The sequence below is a fragment of the Nilaparvata lugens genome, chromosome 2 (assembly GCF_014356525.2).
Source record: "Nilaparvata lugens isolate BPH chromosome 2, ASM1435652v1, whole genome shotgun sequence".
In the NCBI taxonomy this organism is placed as follows: Eukaryota; Metazoa; Arthropoda; class Insecta; order Hemiptera; family Delphacidae; genus Nilaparvata; species Nilaparvata lugens.
In genome coordinates, this window is record NC_052505.1 from 70,090,131 (window position 1) to 70,117,781 (window position 27,651).

Consider the following 27,651-nt stretch of genomic DNA (forward strand, 5'->3'; position numbering starts at 1 on the left):
CGAAAACGTTCTAGTACAGTAAGACTGTGTAATGTAACTAAACCGCTATCTAATCTACTGCCCTCATTGATATCAAACTTCTACTAATTTACTATTAAAATTTTCCATCAATCCTTACCGTATTTTGTACTGAATTTTTCACAAAATATATAAGCTAGGTAGTTTGTTTTTCACCGTAGAATTTATAACTCATGTCCAGGCTTAGACCTAGTAATATTTTAGCTTTCGGAAAAAATGTTTATTAAAATTCTTGAATTTGTTTCGATTAGATTATAAGTATTTGCTGAGGATGATTCCCACATGAGCCCTAGACTTGTACATGGGTATAATGGGTGCTTTGATGAGATGATCAATGAGAGGTGAATGTACCGACCGGTTTAGGTGTGTTTCAAAAAACGTTTTTACATCTGCTATCATAAAAAATAATGTTGAACAGACAATAAAATAAACGAAGACTTGTAATGCCATTGTAATATTATGAAAAACTTGTAGTGAGTACCTACCCAACTAATTATCATAATTTTTTTTATTTACTAACACGAATAAAGCAGATATTGAAGTGTTGTGAAACTTTGAAAACTACCTACTATCTGACCATTACATTCATTCTTCATGAATCTTAAACGCAACCAACTGTCTTCATTTAGATTGAAACATAGAATATCTTCATGTACCGTACTGTATAAGGGATAAGACAGCTGAACACAATCATACCTAACCCTAAATTTAAGTTTCTGTCTCCAGGCCTACACGCTAACAATAAAACTAATTCATAAATGATCACAATTGTTTTGTAAAGTTCTGTAAATAATGTATATTTTACGTTTTCAAAATTGAAGAAGCACTGTTTTGTAATCCAGATCTAAGTTCAATAATATTATTTCATTCACCATTGTTCACAGTCGACCAGTGAAACGGGAAAATGTGATGTTGTAGCGCCTACTAACAGAAACCAAAAAAGTGGAATTTCGGATTAAAATGTCAATTTAAAATGAAGCATTCATTTATAGCTGTAGGTCTAGTATCAATATGTGAGATGATGACTCATTTGTAACGACACAGATTGAAACAATTCCAGTCAGTGAATAAGGAGTTTGTTTTGCGGTAAGTTATTATAGGCTATCATCTTATTGGAATTTTAAACACGATCATATTTTTCTATAATGTAATAACTATTAATGGTTCGTATATCTTCCCGTTTTACTAGCACGCCCTCTACAAAACTACGGTAGTTGAATACAGTTGGTTTCACCTGGACCAAATACTCAACAACTTAAACTAGAGGAACAGTAAAGCTAGTTGCTTTGCAACGAAATGAACAAACAATATTTGTTAAAGAATAATAGTTACAGATCAATTAGATTTGCTTCTGTGACTAGGGAAGAAGCTCCCATAGAAACATGACTCTGAAACGACGAAATGATAGCCTTTGGTAGCGAAAGCTCCTCCCTATCCTCTTCCAAATTCCTTATTGTTCCATGGTTTCTGGGGTACATCAGTAGCGGATCCTCAAAAAGAAATTTACATCAATTTAGTATTATTTTGAAAACAAGATCATAAAATAGTTGATAGTTTCAGATTCCTAGTCAAGCAATTAATGCACATAAATAATTTCAGTATGAGTTCAGAGAAGATAATACTTTTTTAACAATCTTTTGTTCAATGCCTTGGCCAAACGCTTGCCGCAAATAATGGTTGATGAGAGTGTGGATGGGATATATTTGTGAATGCTCACCTGGCCACCCTCCTTTGTTCGTCTCGTCACGACAGAAATAGGAGCGAAGGCGAACGGTGACATAGCGCTATCATCCACACTATCACGTTCGTCGTGACTTGTACGCACTTGCAAAAATTGTGGCGTCGGCATAGCACTCACTTACAACCTCATTACTTATGGCATCTCCATGTGTTGTACTCAAGCTTTTCTAAATCAAGAGGTACGTAGGTATATTTTATAGAGACAAATCATTGATTGATAAGTCACTCCTCTTAGAATTATTTTTCTCTATAATCGATAGAAAAACTAATCATTTCTGAACTGGAAATGGTTCGTGAAACAGCTGATTTCTGCGAACTCGTGGGGTTTTAATATATTGAGATTTTATTATTAAGAATTAAATATGGGGGACCGAGCTTCGCTCTGGAGTACAAAAGCATAACAAAATTATTACAAAAGAAGAAATTATAATAATATGTATAGTTCATTCATAAATGTTCTATCTAATCACAATGAATTGAGATTAATTCCCAGAGGGATGCAAAAATTTCCCTCACAGAGGCCCGGTTGCACAAAAGCCGGTTAAATTTTAATCATGAATAATTTCACGTAAACCAAATCAGAGAAGACCATTTCAAAAAGATGGTTCTACTGGAATTAATCAGGATTAAAAATAACCCGGCTTTTTGCGACCAGCACCAAGTACCTGTTTGAATGATTACAAAAATTAAACAGCTGAGTCATAATTTTGACACAGTCCCACACACATGAACTCGCTCACTCACTTCCATCATCAACAGACGACGAAATAATAAATTATTATCAGCTGTTTTTCCAAGGATGAATAATAATTATCCTTTTAATGTCCTCCAGCGAGTTTTCTCAGGGATGAGACCTAGTGAAATCGATTTTTTATATTATAAACCTACTATTGTTCTGAATTTCGTGAGAATCGTTGAAGCCGTTTTCGAGATCCGGTAAAATACAAACATATAAACAGAAATTGCTTTTTTAATAGTATAGGATCTGTTATAATTGCATAGGCCTACTGTTCGGTTAATACAACCGAATCATATACAACTGTGATACTGAAAATTACATGAGAGTTGGGATAAATATTGTGTACAAACGTTTCGCCAAACTCAAATTCTATCTCGTTTGGCAAAGAATGATCGGTTTTTTATTTGTGCAACACAAGTTGCACAAATATTCTTTTTCGGATTATGCCCACATGAGCTTTTTGCTTGTGTGTGGGTAACGGGAAGTGCAACGATGACTAAAATTTTTAGATGATCAAAGGTCCATGCCTAATCGATGGGATTCGAACCCGCGACCAGGTAGCACTGTCATTATTAAAGAGGCTGCAGGGTTGGTGTTGGACCCTGGCGTTTCACCACAAGTTGCCATTGAATGTTTTTTAGTGGCGAGGATAAACTAGGTGCCAACTAATTTAATTAGACGACATTAATTATTATTAGATTGTGATCTGTACACTAACCTTCCCTGTCAGATGGTTGATTTTCTCCTGAAGAACTATAGACTTGGATCGTAAATGCTCGTACCTGCAAAAGTATCATAATAACATTTTTTGAGTATCAAAATAGAAGTTGTAGAACTAAAAATACATAACTAGAATTAGCTTATTCTACCTTAGTACTGTACATATTAGAAAAGATATTCGAGAATCTATTAATATCCCATCTTAAGGAGTAACAATTCTAATGCCATTATCCAAGAGGAAAGGCTTCGATTGAATCAAATAACACTCTCTTGTGAACAGCATATCTAATACCTCAAACCGATTCAAAGCTATTCACATTTTAAAATACTAATAATATATACAAAAATACATTTCAATTCGAAACTAAATCCAATTCTTTAAAATAAAAAAATAAATTTTATAAAAAGAAAATAATTTCAACTTCAATTTGAATATTTAAAAAAAACTCAGTGTATAGGTTGTGACTTGTAACTTATGGTTGGGAGTACACTCAGTGCCAACCTCTGCAAAACTGGTGTTTAAAAATTCAAATTAGACCAAACTCTGCCTCATCAGTTACTAGTTTCTTCAGACCTACTCTATCTCGGTAGTGATAACAGTCCATGTCGTAGAATTTTGACTTGAGCCTTATGACAAACGTTAAATATTTCCTTGCAAAGAAAATAAAAGAAAGAGTATGTAGGGATGTACGGTAAGTAGCCTACCTGAATTTGTATGAAAACTGTGAAGCAAAATAGGAAGGAATTTACAGTTTTTTTTTCATAAAATTCATTTTATTTATTCATATGGCTTTTATTGGCAGAGAGATCCTTTTGGATGTTCTGCCTTGCCGTATTACCCAATGCCATTTCCTATTTACACTCAAGTTTATAGGTTATATATTGGGCCCGTCAAGTTTTCTCACTAAAAATTTACACTTTCACTACCTGAGTTTTCATTTTATGAAGTTTAGAATGAAGAAAAGTTATTTCCCCCAAGAGTGACCTGTCAACGATTTTGTTCTTCCCAATTGTGTAGAACCTTGAGTTCGATTTGACTTGTATCTCCTTGGGAAGACAGTTGAAGATTTTTATAGTCAGTAAGTTACAGCCAGTCTACTGCGAGGCATCTCCAATCAGGCAGCATGTTCAGTATTGTATGCATGAATATCACCGTCATTTTGTGCTTATGGTGAAGCAGCACCACCAGGTTCGTCTCGCCGGCCAAATTTTCATTGAACCATGGTATGTTTCCTGTAAAAGGTTGGGTTTTCCCTTGGGTGGTTGCATGGAACTTTCATAATTGTTCTAGAAGGCTCAAAGTTGAAGACTACCACATAGCCAGCCAACAACATATCCAACATGTTTTCAAGACTTCTGAGGCCGAAAACATCTGGACAGTTGATGCCCTCAAGCCTCCTGCAGAGTGACGGAGTCTTCTCATCTCTCACAAATCTGGAGAAGCTGATGTAGTTCTCTTTCCATTTTTCTTGTGTTAAGTTCATCTTATGAATCACATTCACTATCAGAAGAAAAACTGCACTGTGGTCTGATATGAAGGGATCAACCACTTTGGTGGTGTACTCCCAAGAGTCCAAGTTGGTGATGACTATTATCCAGTCAAGCATCAACACAAACAGGTTGTCACCTCTCAGCAGATTGATGAACAAAAATCTCCCTCCCTGGATGGGGCCTCTAGATGTATGTTGAAGTAACCACCTGGGATTATCTTCAGTTTCTGCCTGCTCAAAAGAAACAATAGAAATTCCCCAAGGAGCTGTGTAAAGCCCTTAAAATCCCCGTTTGGCGGCCTGTACATAGATACTACTATGATCCTAAAATCAACCACCTCAGCAACTGCAAGTTCCATGGTGCATTCCTCACAATATTTAGCAGCCTCTATTTCCTTGTATTTTATGTTATTATTCAGGAGGATGGTGGCTCCCCCATTCTTATGTACACTCCTGTTGTAGATGCTAACCAGGTTCAGTGTGTTGCTATTTTCATAAAAAAGTGACTGGTCCTCTTTCAACCAGTGCTCCGTGATACACAAAATGTTTGGTTCCATTTTGCCCACAAAGAGGTTCAATAAATCCAACTTAGGTCTGAGACAAGGACGTTTGGTAGGTGAAGCTATTCCATTATTTATTACCTTGCTTTTAAATTTATAATGAAATTGAGGTTTTCCAAATGATACCTGATATTTGCTACGGTACACTTACTGAGAAGAAGTACACAAACTGAATTACTTACGTGGCATTTCTTATTGCTGAAACCCATTGATGAACTGTGTCTTCAGTTCGGGCAGTAAACAGATGTTTCCTCTCAGGATCATCGCTGAATGTCATTGAAAATGCAAATTGTAGTCCACTGCGCAGTTCTGACTGGACACGACAGTTCTCAAGAACAAAAACTCCAGCTGCTGGCTAAAATTAAAGATAAATATATGTTTAAAAGGACTGTAAAAAAATGAAAGTAAGAAATGTACAAGTTTCAAGATCAGGATTAATGAAAAATTTGCTGTATCAATGTTGTGTTTAAACTGCAATTGTAACAAAGTTATTTTCAATGTCCTAAATTTCAAATTGGAATTCGGTAGGCATACAGAGACATAGGCCCATGCTTACCTTATTTTGAATAAAATAAACTATCAAATAATAATGCAAACAAAAATCTCACTATTAAGTAGCAGTCCGAATTTTGAAAAAAAAAATAAGTACTGGATCTGGAATAAATAGTGTTAGTAAAATCAAGTACAATATTAGATTTTTAAATTTCCAGTTTCGTGGTTTTTAAAAGAAGTCAGGATCTTCAATAATCTGGATTTGTCTCTGGCTAATATTAAATTTTGTATCAACTGCCATTGCATTAAGATTATTTATTATTTGAATGAACCAGTAGATCCTTTTAAAACACAAATATTAAGCATGAAGCTAAAATGAAACAATGCTGCAGTTCAGTGGCCAATCACACAACACATTAAAAAACTCAAATTCGAGGTACATTCATAATGACGAGACAAATTATTACTCTCTAAATACGGCTGAATTAATCTGAATGAAATTTTCAGAAAATAAAGTTGGAATCATTACAATGACACCTTAGTGTCATACTTCATATTTTGTAAGTACAAACGCAAATTTACTTAGTTAAAAATGGCGAGTGCACTCCAGAATCATACCGATGTGCGCTATGGTCAGACTTTTCAGTCCTTTCGCCCCTAATTAAATTAGTCATGGAAGGTGAGAAATTCGTCGTTATAAAAATAGCAGTGGTGTACACAAGTGTTACCGGTACTGTAGGTAAGACTACCTACCTACCCATTATGCGTTGGCCAATGAAGGTATGCTATCCTGGCTGCTCTACTAAGTTCAAGGTACTTTCCTTTCAACAGTGATAAAATGATAACAGGTAGAAGTAGGAATACAGTTTTTCTCATTTTTTCTTTTTTGTCCTATAAACTTACATACTTTTCCAAAAGCAAATATTACCTACACATATAGAAACAAAATAACATTTGTTTTGGGGGCAAATTGTATTGAAATTAACACAATTATAAGATTACGCGGTATCACAGTACCAATAGTTTTGCAACAATATGTAATACAAATAATCTTCTTGAATTCCAGAGATTGGGAGCCTGGTGATTAGAGAAATACTTACCTGTTTCACATCAATTTGCCCAAGATCATTCAACTTGAAATAGAAGAGGAGATTGCATTTGAGCTTAAACCATCGTTCTTTGAAATCTGAAACAGATTCATCACTAATGATTAATAGCCTAATGGTAATTATTATAATTCATTGGAATTATAATATTACAAGTAGTTGAAAAATCTTGATAGTAATATTAATTAATAAGAATAATATAGTAAATTTTTATTAATAGTACCGTACAAGGAAAACATGAATAACTTAATATTTTCAACTTAATAATAATTATAAATTAGTATGAAAACTCACTTCCACTGTTCGAAGAAAAACTATTGCTGGAGGTTTTTAAATAATTCAGTCGTCCTTCAAAATCTGCATCTCCCAAACTCAAAGTTGCAATTTCCTTATCATTAAATTTCATGATTACATAAACTTCAACATTATAGGTAACCTAAACACTGACAATTATTGAGTGGCAATACTACTAGTATTGACAATAAGATGTTGGAGATTTAATTCCTACTAATTATATAATTTAATATTATCGCATTTAAAAGTAGGCTGTAAGAGAATTAGACCACAACAGACTGTAGACCATAACCAAAAACGAAAACAAATACACTTGATTATTCATGATCAAAACCTAATATGCAGAGTATCGACCCAGTAACTGTAACGATCAGCTGTTTGCTACCGAGTATCGATCAGCTAATTGCGTACCGGCACAAAGAAGAAGGGATCCTCTTCTCTGTGGTACCGGCAAGATTCAACTCCCATCGTGGAATCATTCTACTAACTTATAGTGAGGTCCACGTTATAATGACAGTATTTGATCAACTTTGGGTTTTGCTGTCCTTGTCTATCATTCGACAAAGACGGTGGTACTATCCTTTTCTAGGTCCACAACGATGACAATTATGTTTTTGACAGTGTAGAAATATAATTTGTTGATGCAGAAAATCGGCATCACTATTCTTCTATCTTTATTCACTGCCATTATAACGTGGACCACACTATAGTATAGATGTGTTTTTTCTACAACTGCGCCTAAAGAAAAAAATTACATTCTCAATTCTTCTCATAAAATAGCTTATTTCTGAGGAGAATGTACTTTTTCGCTCATCAACCATCTGCGCATGTGCAGTAGATTTTCTTTACACTTGCTGATCATTCATGCATGTGCAGTAGATTTTCTTTATGCTTGCTGATCAGCTGATGGTAAGCAGCTTGCCAAAAAGTCAGATCTTAACCTAAAAAGTCGGTAATTGTAACTCCACCGATATAAGTAATTTAACAGGTTTGGGCAATTGTAGAAAAAAATTTTATGTAATTCACGCGTAATCCTTCTTTATCGCTCTTGAAAAATTATCATGCTCCGCTTTGCATTGCGTGATAACTGTTTTGTGTGAGCGATAAAGTCCCGCATTACACTCTAAATACATAAATAGCTATTTTCTACAACCTTGCATAAAACAAGAATTTACATACTGAATTCTACTCGTAAAACAGCTTATTTCTGAGGAGAATCTACTTTTTCGCTTGCTAACTATCTGCACATGTGCAGTAGATTTACTTTACGCTCACAAATTATTTGCACATGCGCAGAAGAGTTTCTTTACACTTGCTAATCAGCTGATGATAAGCAGGTCGCCAAAAGTACATCAGATCTTAAACTAAAAAGTCGGTGAGCAGCCATCCCATGATGGATATCAGTGAAGACAAACTATTAACACTTTAACCGAAATACCAATCTGTGAGACCGGAGGCAAAATTATTTTCTACATAGTGGCAAAACTGTGAATCAGAAATTGCTGCCCACTCTAATACCTTCTCCCCCACTATTCATCAACATTCTCCAACAATGCTCGTCAGTCCCCAACTCACGGTTATCAAGTAAACATCAATCTATTGAAAACGTACTGGTCTCTGTCTCTGCTACCAGATCTCTTGGATAACATTCAATTTTTACTGGTCTAGAATACCAGATGTTTCAACTAATAGATATTTTGAGCATTCAATTTTTTTTCAAATGCTTTTCTCTTAATTATTTTGGTATTTATTGACATGTTTTATTTGGAAAACTAATTTTTGTAATCTAGAAAACGTTGGTTTAGGAAAATTGATGATAATGGATGAGTTATCAACCATACAAGCTCCAGCCTTTGGAACTTGTATCAATAGGATGCTTCACAATGAAGTGTCACAAAATAAACATTCATTTGATGGAATAGATGATTCCAACTACTATAGCTATTTATGAACTTATGAGGCTGAAAACGTTTTTATTTTCAAGCAAATCTTTTATTTTGATTACCTTTCAGTTTTGCTATAAAGCCTATATTGATAAAATATTCCTCCATGATTATTGTTCTGAGTAGTAACTTAACTGATAGTATATCTTACACAGATTTTTGTATTGCGTGTGTTCTTACATCCAACATTATACATTTATTACTTATCAATGTTTCCAATTTTTTTCCATTCTTCCATCACTTAATTTGCAACTGAAATCTATATTATACTTTACTATAATTGGAATTCACCAATGAAAAATATTTAAATTCATATTTAGTAGAAAATATATCAGATATAACACTTTAAGCAAGAACCGGTCTGTGAGACCGGATGTTTCGGTTTAGGTCAGTTCAGACTATGTTTCGGTTAGAGTGTTAACTCCACCAGATATAAGTGAGATAGCAAAAGAAGTATCTCTAGATTTGCTGCCACGAAAATCTAAGGATATTTATGAGAAGAAAAACAATGAGTTCGTGAATTGGTGCTATGAAAAGAAAGTAAAAAAAATATCTGAGAATGTGCTATTGGTGTACTTCTCACAAAAATTCAAGTTAATGAAGCCACCTACTACTCAATGTTAAAATCTATGTTGAAAGTGAAAAAAGATATTAATAAAGGTGTATTTTATAAATTGATTTCTCTTCTAAGGCAATCAAGTCCAAAACTTTGAGTGAGAACAACGTGACTCGATTTTTGCTAGAAGCTCCAAATAAGATTTATTTGATGAGGAAATTTGTTTCGATTTTTGGGATAGCAGGGGCTTGCCACAGAGACGAACTAGACAAATTGGAAATAAGTGATGTTGAAGATAAGGATTCTGTAATGATTGTTACCATTTCGGACACAAAGACACATAAAACAAGAATTTTCACAATCACCAACAACGGTACTAATAGTAGTTTGGATTATTTAAAGTTATGTAGGCAGTATTTCAGTTTGAGGCCCAAAAATCCAATGACAAATTGTTTGTTCCTTATTTACAGGAGTGGGGCTTGCACAAATCAGCCATTCGGAATGAATACAATTGCAAAAATTACATCTGAAATTGCACATTTTCTAGGCTTGCCAGAACCTACACGTTATACTGGGCATTGCTTTCATCGCACGTCGGCTACATTGTTGGTGAATGGAGGGGGTGATATAACTCAATTAAAACGTCACGGCGGCTGGAAGAGCACTTCTGTAGCTGAAGGCTACATCGATGACAGTCTAAGAACAAAAAATGCACCAAGTCACAAAATTCTTCAAAGTGCTCGAAAAGAAAATAACAATCCATCAATGATATCAGTTGAACTTCCAAAAAATATTCAAAAAAATCAGAACCTTCATCAAGAAAATACAGAATCAGTGGGATCAGGTCTTTTCTTTCAAAAATGTAATAATTGTACATTCAACATAACAATCAACAACAATAACAATATCAAGTAGGTTGAATCTGTTCTTTCCAAGTTTCCAAACACTACTGGTATCATTTAGTAATAGTAGTATATTGAATAAATCGTGTTTGAATTAAAAATATTCATTTGTAGGCTAATATATGTATTGCATTCTTATGAATTAAATTATTATCTTCAGGAGTGAAATCAAAACTGTGTCAAATTAATGAACTGTAAACAAACATTAAAAAATGTGAACTCATTTGTGAATATTGGCGCTTGAATTTCTTAAGGACTGGTGGCAAAGTTGGATAAGGCTTTGACATGAGTGTATACTGCTTCAACTGTCCAAGGTACGAACCTCATTACTGACAAATTTTTTAACATTTGACAATACTGTTTTTTCTTTCTTGTAATTAAAAAATATATAGGTAATGGAAAATTAATTACTGTTTTTGGAATTGACTGAATAAATTAGTCAATTTCACTATAAAATCAATTCATAACAGTAATTCAATAATTTGTAGTATTCGAGAACTGTAATACTGTAATTTTTTACAACAGGTTTGTGTAGTTGTAGAAAAAATTTTGTATGTAATTCATGCGTAATCGCTTGCGCAAAACAGTTATCACGCAAGCGTCGCTCGTAAAAACTGTTATGCTCTTAATACATAAATAGCCATTTTACAAGGAATCCCTTTTAGAAGGGAATAAAGTAGGTTGAGTTTGTGCTTTTGAAAGGCAACATTATGCTGATATTTTCAAATGTGCTCAGTAACCGTTATCAGGAAGAACGTTATATCCAAAGAACTTATTGAATAGTCCCTGCGCACAGGTTTTCAACCTTTTCGGGGATTTTCCGTATTTCATAATAATACTATTCTACTTTTAAATTATTTTTTAAATTGTCAATTGTATTTATGTAATTATAGACATTCATGTATGCATTGTATGAAGGAAAAAAACGATTGAATATTGAACTAAATTGAATAGAAACGTTAACTGAGCATGCGCATTACCGTACTGTGTGAGGTCAAGATTGCTTTTTCACATCAATGACGACTTTCTCCAATACCTACTATTACTTAAGTAGTAGTTGACCGAGCGAAGTGAGGTCTAAGATTCAAGTCGACGGTTTGGCATTTCTCTTAATGTTTAAATGTTGCGCATTTGCGGCGAAATGTAGTAATAGATTTTCATGAAATTTGACAGGTATGTTCCTTTTTTAATTGCGCATCAACATATATACAAAGTTTTTGGAAATTTTGCATTTCAAGGATAATATTAAAGGAAAAAGGAGCCTCCTTCATACGCCAATATTAGAGTAAAAATCAGACTATAGAATTATTCATCATAAATCAGCTGACAAGTGATTACACATAATTATGTGTGGAGAAGCCAGTCTATTGCTGTGTTTCCATAAGGTCTATAGTTTCAATCAGGTACTTGTAGATGAGAATTCTGTGTGAGGTCTACTGTTCACAGAACTACTAGTATAACAGCCAGAATAAAAAGCAAAAAATTGTCTTCGTAATGAAAGAGGTGTTATCATTAACATAATAATCTTCATCTGATCTAATGTAAACAAATTATAGTGCGTTTACACCAGAGTTGATAACCATAGTTTCCAACTTGAGTTAATAACGTCATTTTCTTTTAGCTGCTAGTTTTGTTATCAACAAAAGTTAATAACTTTTTCATGTGTTTCGTCTGCAGCTGTATTTATTAGGGAACAGCTGTAGTTTTAGGGTAGGGATGCTGCGCGAGGGGGTTGCGGGGAAGATAGGAACCTGTTATTAACAAAAGATGCGATAAAAGAGGCTTTTGATATTAACATAGCACATTTCCTTTGATCTTTACCGTCTCTCAATGGATAACATAAATTTTGTTAATAACAAGGAATATTCTGTTAGAAACACGAGTTACGGTATCAACTTTGGTTAAGAGAATTTTTTGTCAATTCAGTCAATTTGATAACTCGTGTTATTAACTCCTTAAATGCAGCTTAGTTCAGTGTTTTTTTAACATCAGTTAAATAACAACCGTTATATTCTATGAATTATATTATTTTAAAGTACTCTTTCTTTTATTGAATAAAATAATAATATTGATTTTAATGATAAATCATCATCGGATAATGATATTATCATCAAAATAGAATGATGATTGGGTCCAGTCACAGTGCTCGGTAACAATTATCACAAAGAAGTGACTGAATGGAACGGGAAAAAAACCGCTACTAGCGCATGCGCAATACAGTGCTTACTGTGAACAAGAGAGGTTTTTATTGAATGAAAAATTGTTGAGGTTATGTTCAACCTTTATAGTGGAATGAGAGGTGCAATACTAAAAATGCGCGCGTAATGACATTTTTTAATAATGTTGCTTATGCATGTAGACGATTGTTAAGGTCTAAACCAGTTTTATTCCAGCAGAGTTGTTCCCGATCAACATTTCAACAGACTATGGATAACATGGAATCAACCAATAAAGCTGTACTTTCTGATGAACAATTCACAATTTTTGTTGAAGGAAACATTGGTTCAGGAAAAACATCATTTTTGAATCAATTCTTTGGAAATGAAGCTGTTATATGTACAGAACCTATGGATTTGTGGAGGAACTTGCGAGGTCACAATGTTTTGGTAAGTAAAAATTTTTTAAAACTCAAGAACTAACTAAACCGCTTGAAATCAGCATTCAGCCCTTTGTAATAACATTTGACTTGAAAATTAAAATTACTTTTGCCCTAACAATAACACTTTTCTTAGCAATGATGAGAAGGCTGAATTTTTCAATGAGCTGACCAGGCAAAGAGATAGAATGACGACACAAAACATGCAACAAAAACAACATGGGATTACGATTTTTTTACGGATTAAGGTTTTTCTTGACAGCCTTTCTAGACAGATTCAGGAAACACAGAACTCTTGGTTCCAAACCACGTTGAAAAATAAACTCCAGGAAAAGCCAAGCAGGATTTTTACAGTGAACCTCTTTTTAGGAGTCAAGCGTCTCCACAGCGTGAATGACAATGACCATGTAGGTTATTTTTATTGAGAATTCCGACACTGCCTATCTGGAAACCCCAGTCATTGGCAACAACCTCAAGTAAGTACGGCACTACGCAAAGGCTAAAGTGCACGTCCAGTGCCAACATACCTGTCATCAAATTTTTGATTGGGATCGATTTAGTATTTAGATCTTCTTCTGTTTGCTTGTAACTTTTAGTTCTTGATCTGTCTTATGACAGTTTTCTCATTGTACTTGACTTGTTTATTTGTGGCCATACCTATGACCACGCTATGAACAGATACGCATTATTATTGTTGTTGAACTAAACATATTTCATTCATCACTATAACGGCCGCAATAATCGTAGGGAGATGCGTAAAAATACATTAAATTAAAGAAAATACAATGCTTTATAAATTCAAGATTAGTACGGATTTTCCAATCAATCGTTAAAAAGTTATAAGGCTAAAAAGATGAAAAATTCGGAGACGGAAAGTTTTTCTTCAAAATGTGACACCTTCAAGAGCTGATATCTAGAAAACTATGAGAGATATGGAACAGGGAGTAGGAGTGATCCAAAAAGTATGAAAATTTGTGGCCCATTAGATTTATTCGATATTATTTATAATAGTTAATAAAATTTGAAAAATCATATAAAAGACATTAAAAGTTAATACTTGAAAGGTTAATCATGGAAAACATAGCCTAAATCAAGAAAAATTTAGATATTCTCAAGTTGGGGTTTGCGTAGGGTGTAAGTGCAGGTCCAGTGCCAACATACCTATTATCAAATTTTTGGTTGGGATCGATTTAGTATGTTATCTTGAGCACAAAATCACAAAAATTAAACGGCGCTCACTATTGTTTTTAAAATAAACTAAGTTCAAAGTAGCAGAACTTAACATGCATTTAACCTATAAATAGCAACCATAAGTAGCTAAGGTTAGGAAAAGCTGTAGGTTAGGAAAAGCTTTATGTTAGGAAAAGGTTTGGGTTAGGAAAAGCTTTGGGTTAGGAAATTTCAGATTAGGAATATCATAATTTGATGATTTAAATAATCAAAATGGCTGCTTCTCATAGGTTAAATGCATGTAAAATTGTGCTACTTTGAACTTAGTTTATTTAAAAAACAATAGTGAGCGCCGTTTAATTTTTGTGATTTTGTGCTCAAAATAACATACTAAATCGATCCCAACCAAAAATTTGATAATAGGTATGTTGGCACTGGACCTGCACTTACACCCTACGCAAACCCCAACTTGAGAATATCTAAATTTTTCTTGATTTAGGCTAAGTTTTCCATGATTAACCTTTCAAGTATTAACTTTTAATGTCTTTTATATGATTTTTCAAATTTTATTAACTATTATAAATAATATCGAATAAATCTAATGGGCCACAAATTTTCATACTTTTTGGATCACTCCTACTCCCTGTTCCATATCTCTCATAGTTTTCTAGATATCAGCTCTTGAAGGTGTCACATTTTGAAGAAAAACTTTCCGTCTCCGAATTTTTCATCTTTTTAGCCTTATAACTTTTTAACGATTGATTGGAAAATCCGTACTAATCTTGAATTTATAAAGCATTGTATTTTCTTTAATTTAATGTATTTTTACGCATCTCCCTACGATTATTGCGGCCGTTATAGTGATGAATGAAATATGTTTAGTTCAACAACAATAATAATACGTATCTGTTCATAGCGTGGTCATAGGTATGGCCACAAATAAACAAGTCAAGTACAATGAGAAAACTGTCATAAGACAGATCAAGAACTAAAAGTTACAAGCAAACAGAAGAAGCAGCAAGACTAATGCTAGAAGTATCTACTCACAGTCTGAGGATTACAATCAAACTCCCTCAGAGAATAAAAGGGGTTCTCCTGAAGGAAAGCCCTCAGACTCCTCTCCAAAACCGTCTCTGGCAGAGTCCTGGGTGAAACTAGCAGCTTGTTAAAAATTCTAACTGTGTGGTAGATGAGACTGCTCTGGGTCCTCCCCAATCTACAATATGGAAGGTCCAGCCTCGCCTGCTTCTGGAGCCATCGTCATGCACATCACCCCTGGTAGGCGAAGTATCGGACACTGTAGAAGGCCTTTATAGCTGACCTGTAAATGAAAAGATTAAAAACAGTGAGAATCTTCTCACTCACAAAGAGAGGCCTACAAAGTTCTAAAAATTCGGCCCCACAAAGAATCCGGATGGCCTTCTTCTGCACCAGCAGTATATCATTTACCTCAGCGGCACCACCCCACAAGGTGATACCATATGCCATCACGCTTTGAAAGAAGGCAAAGTAACACATGCGGAAATGGGCCTCTGGTATACATCTTTTCAGGCTCCTGAGCAAGAACAGCACCCTGCTCAACCTGCTGTAGACTACCTGACTGTGCCCGCCCCAGGAAAGCTTACGGTCCAGAGTGAAGCCAAGGAGCTTCACCGGAGGGAAATCATACAGCACTCCGTTCCTGAGGGCAAACACTATTTTTTGGGGTTTCTCGCCATTGAGGTGAAAAAGATTTGCAACTGTATCTAGCACAAGGAAACATTGAGGTGTAATCAGCATAACACACCACAGTCCTCTCTCTGGAAAGGACATCATTAATCATAATGAGAAACAGGAGAGGCTCAAGTACAGAGCACTGGGGAACCCCACAGACTGATCGAACTTGAGACTTTACACCCACTGGCGTAACGTACACCCCTGCTGCCCCCGCGGCGCGGGGGGGGCGGGTCCCTAGGGGGCCCGGGCTAGGGCCCGGATAATATATGTAGGCTAATTTAGGTTTTCTGAAAAACTAAAATTACCCGGTCTAGGGGGCCCGAGTTAGGGCCCGGATTGATAATTATTTATTGCATACTTTAAAAAGGAAAATTAAATAATCATGGAAGTAACTTTTGATAAAAAAAAACAGAAGTTTTATTGTCGATAATGACAGGTTTCATTCATTGTGTAAGAAGAAATATGCAATAGAACAATATTATCAGTATGGTTATAAATTAATATCAAGAGAATACAAGTAGAAAATAATGAATAAGGCAAGAAAGAAGATCAATCATTGTTCAAATCTACTCGTAATAATAATTATAGTTCCATTGACAGAGCTTCAATAATTGTGTGCTGGTAATGAGCTTATTGAAAAATTAGGAATGTTGTTTGTTTACAAATCATTAAAATTTATACATCCGGTGAGACAATCCAGACTGAGACTATTCAAATCACTCACTTATAGATATGATTTACTTCTTTTCTCTCTGATCCAATAAAGATTGTCAGAATGGTTCTAAAGTAGATAGTTATCTTTATTTAGGCTACTATCAGGTAAGCATTGGAGGAAAGAAATTATTTTCAGCTTAAAACATAATTCTTGACTTGAATTGTAGAATTCAATCGAGAAAAAGTTCTATTTTTTCAACTAAGCTATGTAATTCACTCATGAAAGATGTACTTTCACATTGGAGTTTAATGCTTGGGATTAAGGGAGAAGGGGGCTGGAGAAAGGTGGTACGATTTTAGAAGAGGGGCCCGGAATTTTTTTTGCGGGGGGGCCCGGTTTGGAAACGTTACGCCACCATTTGCCAGAACTATCTGCTCACGTCCCACAGTTGCTAAGGTCACACAGTGTGAGCCCAGCAAGGCCTCCCTTCTCCCTTCTCGCTTGAACCCTGAGAACAATATATTCAACAGCCTCCACTGTTGACTTCCCCACTCTGAAGCCAAATTGTGCACCTGCAAACATATTATTTAACTCAAAATTCATAGAGTTGCTCAGCCATCACCATTTCAAATATTTTGGACAAAATAGGGAACACTGAAATAGGCCTTTAATTATTAGGGTCACCACATCACCCTTCTTAAACATAGGTATCACCTTGGCCAATTTTAGCTGGTCTGGACATTTTGATTGAGAGACATAAGTTGATAGTGGGACAATTATGAACTCAATTATACTTTTTATGAAACCACTAGACATGAAGTAAAAGTCCTTGCTGTTTGAGGTCTTTATTCTTGTTGAGATGAAGACAGTTTTTTCATTTCTGGCTTACACGCATGTAACTTGGGAACAATGCATTTCAGCGACATATGACTGACCGAACAAAAAAGAAGTTAGATGAATTTCTTGAAAAAAAAGCAACCTTCAAACCACTTTAAGCACAAAAAAAGTACTTAGGTACTTAGGTTAGGGAAAAAGTACTTTTGATATGTTTACCTTCTAACTAGTCCAAACAAAGTAGCGAAGTCAAATATTGTGTCTCAAACATTCCATCCAAATTTCCCTGTCAATTTATCTATTGTTGTTGAACTGAAGATTTTACACCCAACACTACTATAACGGCTGCAACAAACGAGTGTAAGGATGTGGAATGTGTAAAATAATAAAAAAATACATGCAATTGAAGAGAATACACTGCTCTATAAGTTCATGATTAGCACGGATTTTTTCAATTAATCATTAAAAAACTATAAAGCCAAAAAGATAAAAAAAAAAAAAAACGGAGCCGGAAGGGTTTTTCTTCAAAATGTGATAGCTTTGAGAGTTCACATCTAGAAAACTATGAGAGATATGGAAAATAATGTTACCGATAAAACTTGTAAGTTTCAATTTGTATTCCAATTTGTATTTTCGGTCCATTTTCCAGTTTTCAACTATTTCCGCTAAATCCAGTAATCGGACAGTAAAATTTGCTTCTGCCTTGTTTTTAGATATTAAAATTCTGAATAAAATGGGATCATTCGGGACTGTCTATCTCCATTGAGTATGGAATATAATTTTTCAAAAATTATTATAATTTCAAGAAAAAATCAACGTTGATGAATTTTAGTTTTGATCAGTAATATCTTCCGATTGTTAAAATTTAGATATATAATTCAACATCCCTCTGGGCGTAATTTTGTGCTCTACAATCTGAGCACAGGTAGACCGCTCTATCTCATATAGATTTCCAGGTACACCTGACAACAATGCTCCTTGTATTGTGAGAAGTCCAGGACCAGTTTCTTCATGCAAAATTTCCTTGTGCTAGATACAGAGTGACCCAAAAACCTCGTATTTTCTGTTCATTTTCCAGTTTTCAGCTATTTCCGCCAAATCCGTTGATTGGACAGATAAATTTACTCTCGACTTTTTTAGATTAAAAAATTCTGAATAAAATGAGATCATTGGGAACTCTGTATCTCTGATGAGTACTAAATTACGATTTTTTAAAAAAAATGAGTAATTTAAAGAAAAACAAATCAATTTTGATGAATTTCAGTTTTTAATCAACAATATCTTCCGACTGTTACCATTTAGATGTATAATTCAAAATCCTTCTGGGCATATTTTTGTGCTCTACAATCTGAGATCAGGTAGAGCGCTCTTATCTCATATAGATTTCCAGGTACACCTCACAAAAATTCTTCTTGTATTGTGTAAAACACCTAATTTTTAGCTTCAACCATCATCACCAACTAAACTGTCGTCACATTGATATTTCGCACAATGATATAAGTTCATTAGATTATGTTTCATGATAATCGCCCGTTAGATGCACTTCATTTCAGTATTTCCTAGAGGAGAGGCGCGCATAAGGACACCTCAAGGATCAAAATTTCAAACACTTAATAACTTTTGACACAATGCTCTGATCTCATCGTACCACACTCCATTCTTTTTACCTCGTCAAGGTGGTAAATCATGCATCATGAGTGAAATACGGTCAAAAATGGAAAATTTATTGTTGAGTCCATACCGAGATACATAGCTTTGACTATAGAAATATTTCATTTTTCTGTATATTGAAATACCGGTTGAAGTACTCTCAACAATAAATTCTCCATTTTTCGACCGAATTTCACTTATGATGCATGATTTTGAACACTGTGTAATATTGTTTAGATACTGCATTACTGTATCACCAAATCATCATTTACTGTATACTGATATATGACACATACTGTATCATCATTTTTTAATCGAAACAGGACAGACTCCTAGTTAGTTTTCTGAGTTTGAAATTTATTGCAAAATAATCTTTTGCCGTAATTAATTTCAAGAAACATTTTCAGGAATTGATGTACGATAATCCAGGAAGATGGTCATTCACTTTCCAGTCTCTGGTCCAAAAAACTATGTTGGATCTTCATCTTCGGGCCTCAAAAAACTCCATAAAACTAATGGAAAGATCAATTTATAGTGCAAGGTATGAACCTTTTTTTCATATCAATTATTACGTCTTACTGTATATCTTATCTGCATTCTACTCGATTATCTGTATCTAGTTCTTATGTTTGATCATTTGTACTAATGTTTTTAAATTAAACATTAGAAGTATTACATTTCCTTACCTCTTGATGATATTAATGCATCTGCTTTCAATTAATGATCGAAGTGTCACAGCCAGATGTAAGTTAGGAAACTAACCAATACCAAAAATCTGAAAATGTAATGATGCTTTTTTACAGCGGTTAAATTCAATTAATTCGGTTAACTTTACCACTGATCCCTAATCGTCTGTAATGAATATCATCGTCATACCATTCTTCTGAATTTTGGTGAATTTCCTATTGTTCAGTAACAACGTGATGTAAACTAAACTAAAGCCATAATGGGAAAGTCTAATATTGACCTGTATTTTCAGGTATTGTTTCGTTGAGCATTTACACAAGCAAGGGCTGATGTCTGCACCTGAATATGCCGTATTGGACGAATGGTTCAAATGGATTATTACAAAATGTAAAATCAATGGAAACTTGTTGGGTAAGTGTCTCTTGGCTGTACTTGAATTAGATTGTCAACTGCTCTGATAAATTCAAGTTCAAGTCTAAGAGATGACTACTCTTATTCTTATTAACATAGATTCCAGAATAGTTTTTATTTACTCGATTTCATCAATATTTATTCTTTCAGTACAGAGTGGGCTAGCTTATCCATCCCTTTATGGTCTCTTTATAAATTTGCCCTCACATTTTTATTTCATTGTCACATTTTTGTTGGTGCTAATGAATCTTTAAAATATACTTTTTGGAAACTGTATTTTTTCAAAAATAACCATTAAATCGTGATAATTGATGCATTCATGTGAATTGAATTTTGACGGAGATAATCAATTTTCCAAATGAAAGGCGAAAATAATCAAACGTTGTAAACAACCACATTGCCCTGAACCAACTAAGCAATACTTTTATTATTCCACTTCTTATTTCTATAGCTATACTGATTATCTCTGTTACCGTGAAAAAGTTGATTACAGTTTTGTAGATGTAAATAGCTAATTATAATGGTTGTGCTAGGGAAATTCATATTATTTACCAATTCAACCAATTTTTAGAATTAAGAAATAATTTTTAGAATTCAAACAACAAATTTTTAGAATTACTATTCTGGTTTCTTTTTTCATTGATTTTTGTTATTGAACAGCTTGCATAAATTTGATAGCAGAAGGAAGGTACTTCCCTAGATACATGTTTCTAATTTGGCCTATCATCACCGTGAGATACACATTACTTCTAATTAATAAAAACAATATACAAAACTTGTAGTACCCTTTTATTAAAACATTTTAAAAACTTGAAAACATTTTAAGGACTAGACGACTAGTTTAGACCTAATTTGGTCTAGTTTTAATTTAAAATGTAAAAAAAATGTATACTCACCTGCGCTGGGGGGGGGTTACCGTGATCAAGAAGGCGGTTCCCCCAGGGCGAGGCCTTGTCATTGCACTGCGACTTGGTTGACCCTGCGAATCTCGGGCGTCCAGAGCTCATTTTAACTTGAAAATGGCCAAAGTAGGTCGAAGCTAGTCGTTAAATTGTTTTAAGAATCTTTTAATAAAAGGGTACAACAAGTTTTGTATAATGTTTTTATTAATTTGAATAAAGTAGCCCATATAAGTGGAGTGATTTTACATTACTTCCAACTTAGCATTATAGGCCTATCATTCTATTTGATAGCATCAAATATCAAAGCATACGATCTGAGGAGGTTACTCAACAAGAAAAAAGAAAAATTAATGTGCTTTGAAATTATTTAAAACATTTTCAATCTTATATTGTTTGCCGATTTTTCCGTCCAGTTGCTAAAGCCATATTTGATTTTTCCATCATTCTAGTTTATTTGAGAACGGAGCCTGAAGTTGTACACCAGAGAATAATCGCTCGTAATCGAAAAGAGGAATCCGGATTAGCGTTGTCTTATCTGCAATGTCTGCATGATCTTCACGAAGATTGGTTGATCAACCGAAGTTCTTTTTCTTGTCCTGTTCCGGTAAGTTTCCATTATCAATTTCAACTCACTATCAGAAATAAAATATTGAACCATGCAACCAATTCTTAAATCAAATTTTTATAATTGCTCTATATTGTTATCAGGGGCGAGGCGTGACTTTTTGGCTCAGTTATCTCCAGGACAAATTCAGTTGAAAGTTTGAATGAAAGCTGCTAAGATAAGCTTACTATTCAAAATCCTAGAGTTGAAAAGTCTAGAACTTGGCTAAATCTCAAGCTCGGAAACTGGCCCTCAAATTAATTAAATAAATTGAAATGAAATTATTTATTCTTTATTGATTCATAAAACAAGTACATCATCAAAAATGACAGGGAGAAAAAAAATAAGGTAACCTTGTGATATTCTTCTCCCAAATTTAGATAAGGTTACACTTAGTCCGAAATAGGTTAAGTCTTGTAGTTGTTCACTTCACTAAATTTTCAGTTCCTAATTATTTTCACAAAGTAGATTTTTAAATTTAGATGCTTCAAGACCAAATATAGAATAAATAATAACAATAATTATCAATAACAAATTGCAAACAAAATAATTATCGTACAGTTTGCAACACTGCGGAAAAGTGGTATCACAGAAAATAGCGATGTCTTTGACCGTTTACTCCACTATCGTTTACGGGGAGAGGGAGAGTGATGATGTAGAAGAGTGGTGGTAACCAATGCTAAATAGCATTACTGGAATCGCAAATTTTTGAGAATCACATTGAACGGATGGAACTGATGATGCAGTAGTCTACTTTATTCAAGCTTGGTGGGCTCGCAAAAAAGTTTATGTTTTGTTTTCTTCACCTCTTTTTTTATTTATTATAAATATTTTCAATTTAATAATATAAACATTACATATCAATTTCTGTCCAGTCATCGGCGAATCCAGAGATGACCGGACGCCTCGCCTCTGATTGTTATTCATTAATCATTAAATAATTATTCATAATATCTTCATGTGCTGTTCTATTGCACGCAAATTTCCTATTCACACTCACTAGACACTTGGCGCTATTTGGTGGAACGCGTTGGCTGTAAACGGTCATGTGGAGGCCAACTAAAGTATTATTATTGATTGAATGGATAAGTTTTTTCATGGCTTAAACACCGTTTAAGCAAAGAATAAGAATAAATATATAAAAAACTTTAGCTTTTTGCCAACTAAAGGAATAAATAACGTTTTGGCTCCTCTTAGTATCTCGTTATGTACATTGAATCTCTTTATTGTATTGATTTGTCACCAATTTTATAATTATAATATGTCTTAAAGTGCAATTCCTGACTGAGCTAGAGGTGCGAAGCTGGAGCCACCGCGGCTAGATCACATAACCTATAACATTATATAGATTCATTTGATATGAATTGTAAAAGCAATATAGTAGCCAACACTTCCAGAGCATCTGCCGCCATAACGTTCATACAACAAAAAAATCCAGTGAATCATAGAATCTAATGAATTTATAGGTTATGTGCTCTAGCGACGGTGGCTCTAACCACGCGGATATAGCCGTGCGTCTTGAGTCGTCGCTAAGGAATTGCACCATTAGACTTGAAATGTTGAGTGCATATAACAGAAATCCACATCACTCTTTCGATAACTTTTGAGATTAATTTCCTCGTCTCTTTCTGGCAGGAGGTTTCCGCCCATAGTTATTATACGTAGTCCAGTCAACGAAGGGCTATAGAGGGAAAAGTTAGGAAGTTAATTTTTGACCCCGCAGTTCTGTTTAGGGTAGTAAGGTGGTAAACTTATCAAAAGTCCCCATCCCTACCTCCTGTGCTAAGGTACAACAAAGGTGTAAGGTGGTTCAAAGGTACCATGTTTTGGTTAATAATTAATTTATCTCTTACCGAATTTGAAATGATCTGTCCCTAAAATGTAAACTTTAGACGCTCTTATCTCAAAAATTAATGATCGGAAAAACATTTTTTCCCTGAGAAAACATTTTTATTTTTATAGCTTGATAGTATACAAATCAAAAATCTTTGAAATATATCACAAGCAAAAAGTTTTTTAGCCTTTTGCACAGCCTTAAAATGGCACTTCTACGAATACATTGATTGATAGCGACGTGCAAAAATACGATTCTGTGGAACTGAAGGTTGCTGGTTCGATCCCTGCCGGAATCCGGAATCAATACTTTTTTGTTAAGAATTTTCAACTACCAAAAAGATTATCCATGTAATTCTATTAAAATAATAAATAATTATTCATTCTTGCCTTTTTTATCCAATTAATTTTCCCATTGACAATTGTAGAACTCAGGAAAGTTTATAGAATAATACTTTTAATTTTCAGCATGGAACTATAATGCAATCTATTAGTGTTTTCAAAAATCCTAGAGTAGTAGGCTACGGGTTACACCTGCTTGTAATAAATGAAACTATTTCTAATAAGTATTCCAATAGGGCTACTTGAATTGCTCAACTAACATAAAAATATCGGGGCACCGAGCTTCGCTCGTTATCTATATATATAAAAGCGAAATGGCACTCACTCACTGACTGACTGACTCACTCACTCACTCACTCGCAGAACTAAAAATCTACCGGACCAAAAACGTTCAAATTTGATAGGTATGTTCAGTTGGCCCTTTAGAGGCACACTAAGAACGGATTTGGAAAATTTTCCAAAGATAAGCCCAAAATCTGCATTTTTCCAGCGTTTTTTAGCGCTTTCTCAGCTTTATCGAGAACAAATGAAACTATTGATAAACAGAAAACAATTTTTTAAAATGATTGGGGAAGAACTAACAGGCACAGCCCAAAACTGTTTCTTCCCCGAATTTTGATTTATACACTATAAATAGTCCAGAAAGTAGGTTATGTTCCATACACTTTAATTCAGGTTCAATTTTCAGTCCACACATTTAAAAACAAAAAAGGTCTAATTTAGATTATTTACAAACCAAATTGAATAACACTCACTAATCACTTAGAATTGTCAAATAATGATTAACTATAAATAAATATGATATACGCTGGTTTAGAATGATTATCATGTCATGTCAACAAATCAGATTATTTTGATCATGTCGATTAAAATTTCTAGATAATATTTCTCGCTGATTGATTACACAGCTGGAAATAGTTCTGTTTCTATCCCACACGCATCTTCTGTTTCGACAGACGACGAAATTATCATCTGTTTTTCCAAGGATGTATAATTGTTATTCTTTTCATGTCCTTCAGCGAGTTTTCCCAGGGATGAGACCTAGTGCAATCGAATTTTTATATCATAAACCTACTATGTTCCAAATTTCGTGAAAATCGTTAGAGCCGTTTTCGAGATCCGTTGAACATAAATAACCAGATATAAAAATATAAACAGATATACGGAAATTGCTCGCCTAATATAATAGGATTGACAATTCAAAACTAATTCTATTCAGCATTTTAAGTTGATTTTGTTTGGTCTACTTTTTCTGGTTCAAGTGAAAATGAGAGACCAGCAATTTAGCAATATTTTTGCAATGCTCCACTTCCATATTCAAATGTGTTATACTGGTTGTTGCAGGTTGTTGTGCTGGATGCGAATAAGCCCATTCCTGATGTTGTCGAACAATTCAAACAATTGCAACCAGATTTGGTCAACAGAATGCATTTGAAGCGAAATCTCAATTCAACTTGCAGTCCTTCCAAAGCGATCAATGGCGATTCGGCTGCTGACCGTAGCATTCTAAAGACCATCAATTGACCATTCCGTTCTTATCAATCGACAAAAACAGTTGAATCATGTTCAAATTATCAATTGATCCTTCTTGAATGACTTACAAGAAGACCGTGCAACTAGAACCATAACCTTTTATAAGAGATCTGTCTATGAATTTCTTGAAAATAGCTGCTGCAATAATTTGATCGTGTACATAATCTTAATGTTAGTACGTTTAAAGCATCAGTATGGTAAATCATTTTCATATTTCGTTTCTATTCAGTTGAAAAACTCTCCCAAAGCAATCGTCAATGATCAATATATTGATCATTGACAAAGTATTTTTTTCAATATTTACAATTGTAAAAGTTTTATTTAGCAGATTAGTCCCTAGTTTATCATTAATGAATTGATGCTTTTCACAGATGCTATTAAAAAATGACCGTATTAATTTGTATTCAATGTGCTCAAAGCCATTTATTAGTTTGCGTCAAATCCATGTTGTTGATCCTTCTATGTTAATTAAGACTACTTACCATACTTCGTGAAAGTCGTTGCATAAATTATTCTATTATTTTCATATTTACGTTTCTGTTAGGTGATTGGCTTTGCCTGACTTAGACGAAGCTATCAATATTATTGTGGATAAGATGAAAGTTTACTTTTTCGTAATGTCTCCAAGACTTTAAAAATAATGATATTCTTAGAAATAGTTTACTTTAATTGATACATTTTTTACGGATGAATAAATACATTAAATACATTTTTCGTTTGTATTTGTGTTGTTTCATTCATGTTTAACAAATACTCCTTCAAAGGGTTTCTATGTATATTATAAACCAAATCGGACATACCTTCCACCGGAGGAGTTGAACCAAACTCATTTAATGAAGGAATTTATCATTGGGGATCTCAATTCCCAAGATATTTTTTGAAAGCTCAGTTTTGTCAAATTTCAAATCCTAATGTAGAAGAATTGAAAATAGCCTTTCAAAGTGAGTTACTTCCACCATAGAACAACGAAAACTATATTTTGTTCATCTCTGCTTCCACTCAGCATTTTTGGGAGCCTCCGGACACCAATTAATCTTTCTTGTTCATTTTTCTTTTAGATACGTTTAATGCTAGCGTTGTTTAACCTGGGCCTAACATGTAAAATTTCATGTTTTATTTCTTCTAGAAATGAGGAAAATAATAGATTCGAGATCTTGTGGATGCAAATAAATTTGGAGTGAAAATGAATAGCTATTCAAAATAGCATTTGATGCTATTCAAAAATGAAAATGAAATACGTTATACAACGGAAGAAATATGATATAATGTATTATATAGTGAGGTCAACGTTATAATGGCAGTGTTTGATTAGCAATGGTATTGCTATCCTTGTCTATCATTCAGCAAAGCGGATAGCGCTATCTCTTTCTCGCTTTACTCTGTTGCCAGATCGTCTTTCAACAATGTAGAATGAATAATTAATAAACAAAATATTTAATCTTAATTATGAAAATTCATTATGAAATTATTGAAAAATATAATTTCTTGCTTGATAAAATATATATTTGATCATTTTAAACGAGAATAAACATTTATTACATCAATAAACAGGTATCAGCTACTGTCATTGATGGAATTGACAAGACAGAGGATCGGCAACCGTATTCTCCTATCTTTCTCCACTGCCATTATAACGTGGACCTCACTATAGGTATAGATACATCTACAGAAGTGATAAGATTAACAGTATTCTCTGTGTGATATACATTTCGAAAGTTGAACCTCAAGGTTCACGAGATAAAATTGAAAAAAAGTCCAAAATTTTGGGGGGTTTTGGGGGTGAGCCGCCCTCTGGCGTGTCAGCAAATTTCAGATTCGAATTCAGCGCCCCAAAATACATATAGAACCGTCGAGAAAAATTCTTTCGGGGCTGTTTCCTGAAAAACGACCATTTGACTGGACTATACAGGGTGATTCTTAATTATGGTAAAATAATTTTCGTCACACTGCACAGAAAGCAGCTGTTTTCCAGTACCTACGTAGATCTGAAAGATCTAGTTTGCAGACGACTCTCGTCTGATGTAAGAAAAATCTGGTGTAGCGCACTCACACAACTTTCCTTGCCATTATGAAAATTTATCACCTGACGCTAGCACGCTCATCTCAATTCTACTTATAAACAACGATCTGAGCCAGCTGGTGACAGGACAATAATACT

General features: G+C 34.2%; 2 protein-coding genes and 1 pseudogene across 2 annotated transcripts; 2 read left to right on the plus strand and 1 right to left on the minus strand.

Annotated features, from left to right (window-relative positions):
• Nucleotides 1-316: 316 nt before the first annotated feature.
• Nucleotides 317-7,479, minus strand: LOC120349958 (pleckstrin homology domain-containing family J member 1-like). Its single transcript, XM_039421583.1, has 5 exons — nucleotides 7,160-7,479; nucleotides 6,860-6,945; nucleotides 5,450-5,622; nucleotides 3,216-3,279; nucleotides 317-1,508 (listed from the first exon to the last, which is right to left on the minus strand). Exons 1-5 carry the CDS (start codon nucleotides 7,269-7,271, stop codon nucleotides 1,347-1,349), a joined length of 597 nt encoding a protein of 198 aa, XP_039277517.1. The 5' UTR covers nucleotides 7,272-7,479; the 3' UTR covers nucleotides 317-1,346.
• A 5,299-nt stretch (nucleotides 7,480-12,778) lies between these two features.
• On the plus strand, nucleotides 12,779-26,202 carry LOC111048849 (deoxynucleoside kinase). Its single transcript, XM_039421584.1, has 5 exons — nucleotides 12,779-13,166; nucleotides 19,589-19,722; nucleotides 20,161-20,279; nucleotides 21,631-21,785; nucleotides 25,305-26,202. Exons 1-5 carry the CDS (start codon nucleotides 12,885-12,887, stop codon nucleotides 25,482-25,484), a joined length of 870 nt encoding a protein of 289 aa, XP_039277518.1. The 5' UTR covers nucleotides 12,779-12,884; the 3' UTR covers nucleotides 25,485-26,202.
• Nucleotides 21,168-21,351, plus strand: LOC120350130 (annotated as a pseudogene).
• Nucleotides 26,203-27,651: the final 1,449 nt, after the last annotated feature.

Coding starts and splice junctions, on each gene's coding strand:
- LOC120349958 (XM_039421583.1), bottom strand. CDS start 7,271: ATGAAATTTAATGATAAGGAAATTGCAACTTTGAGTTTGGGAGATGCA. Junction 6,946..7,159: donor TTTTTCTTCGAACAGTGGAA/GTGAGTTTTCAT, acceptor AATCTGTTTCAG/ATTTCAAAGAACGATGGTTT. Junction 5,623..6,859: donor GGCAAATTGATGTGAAACAG/GTAAGTATTTCT, acceptor CTTTAATTTTAG/CCAGCAGCTGGAGTTTTTGT.
- LOC111048849 (XM_039421584.1), top strand. CDS start 12,885: ATGACATTTTTTAATAATGTTGCTTATGCATGTAGACGATTGTTAAGG. Junction 19,723..20,160: donor AGATCAATTTATAGTGCAAG/GTATGAACCTTT, acceptor CTGTATTTTCAG/GTATTGTTTCGTTGAGCATT. Junction 20,280..21,630: donor AATCAATGGAAACTTGTTGG/GTAAGTGTCTCT, acceptor CCATCATTCTAG/TTTATTTGAGAACGGAGCCT.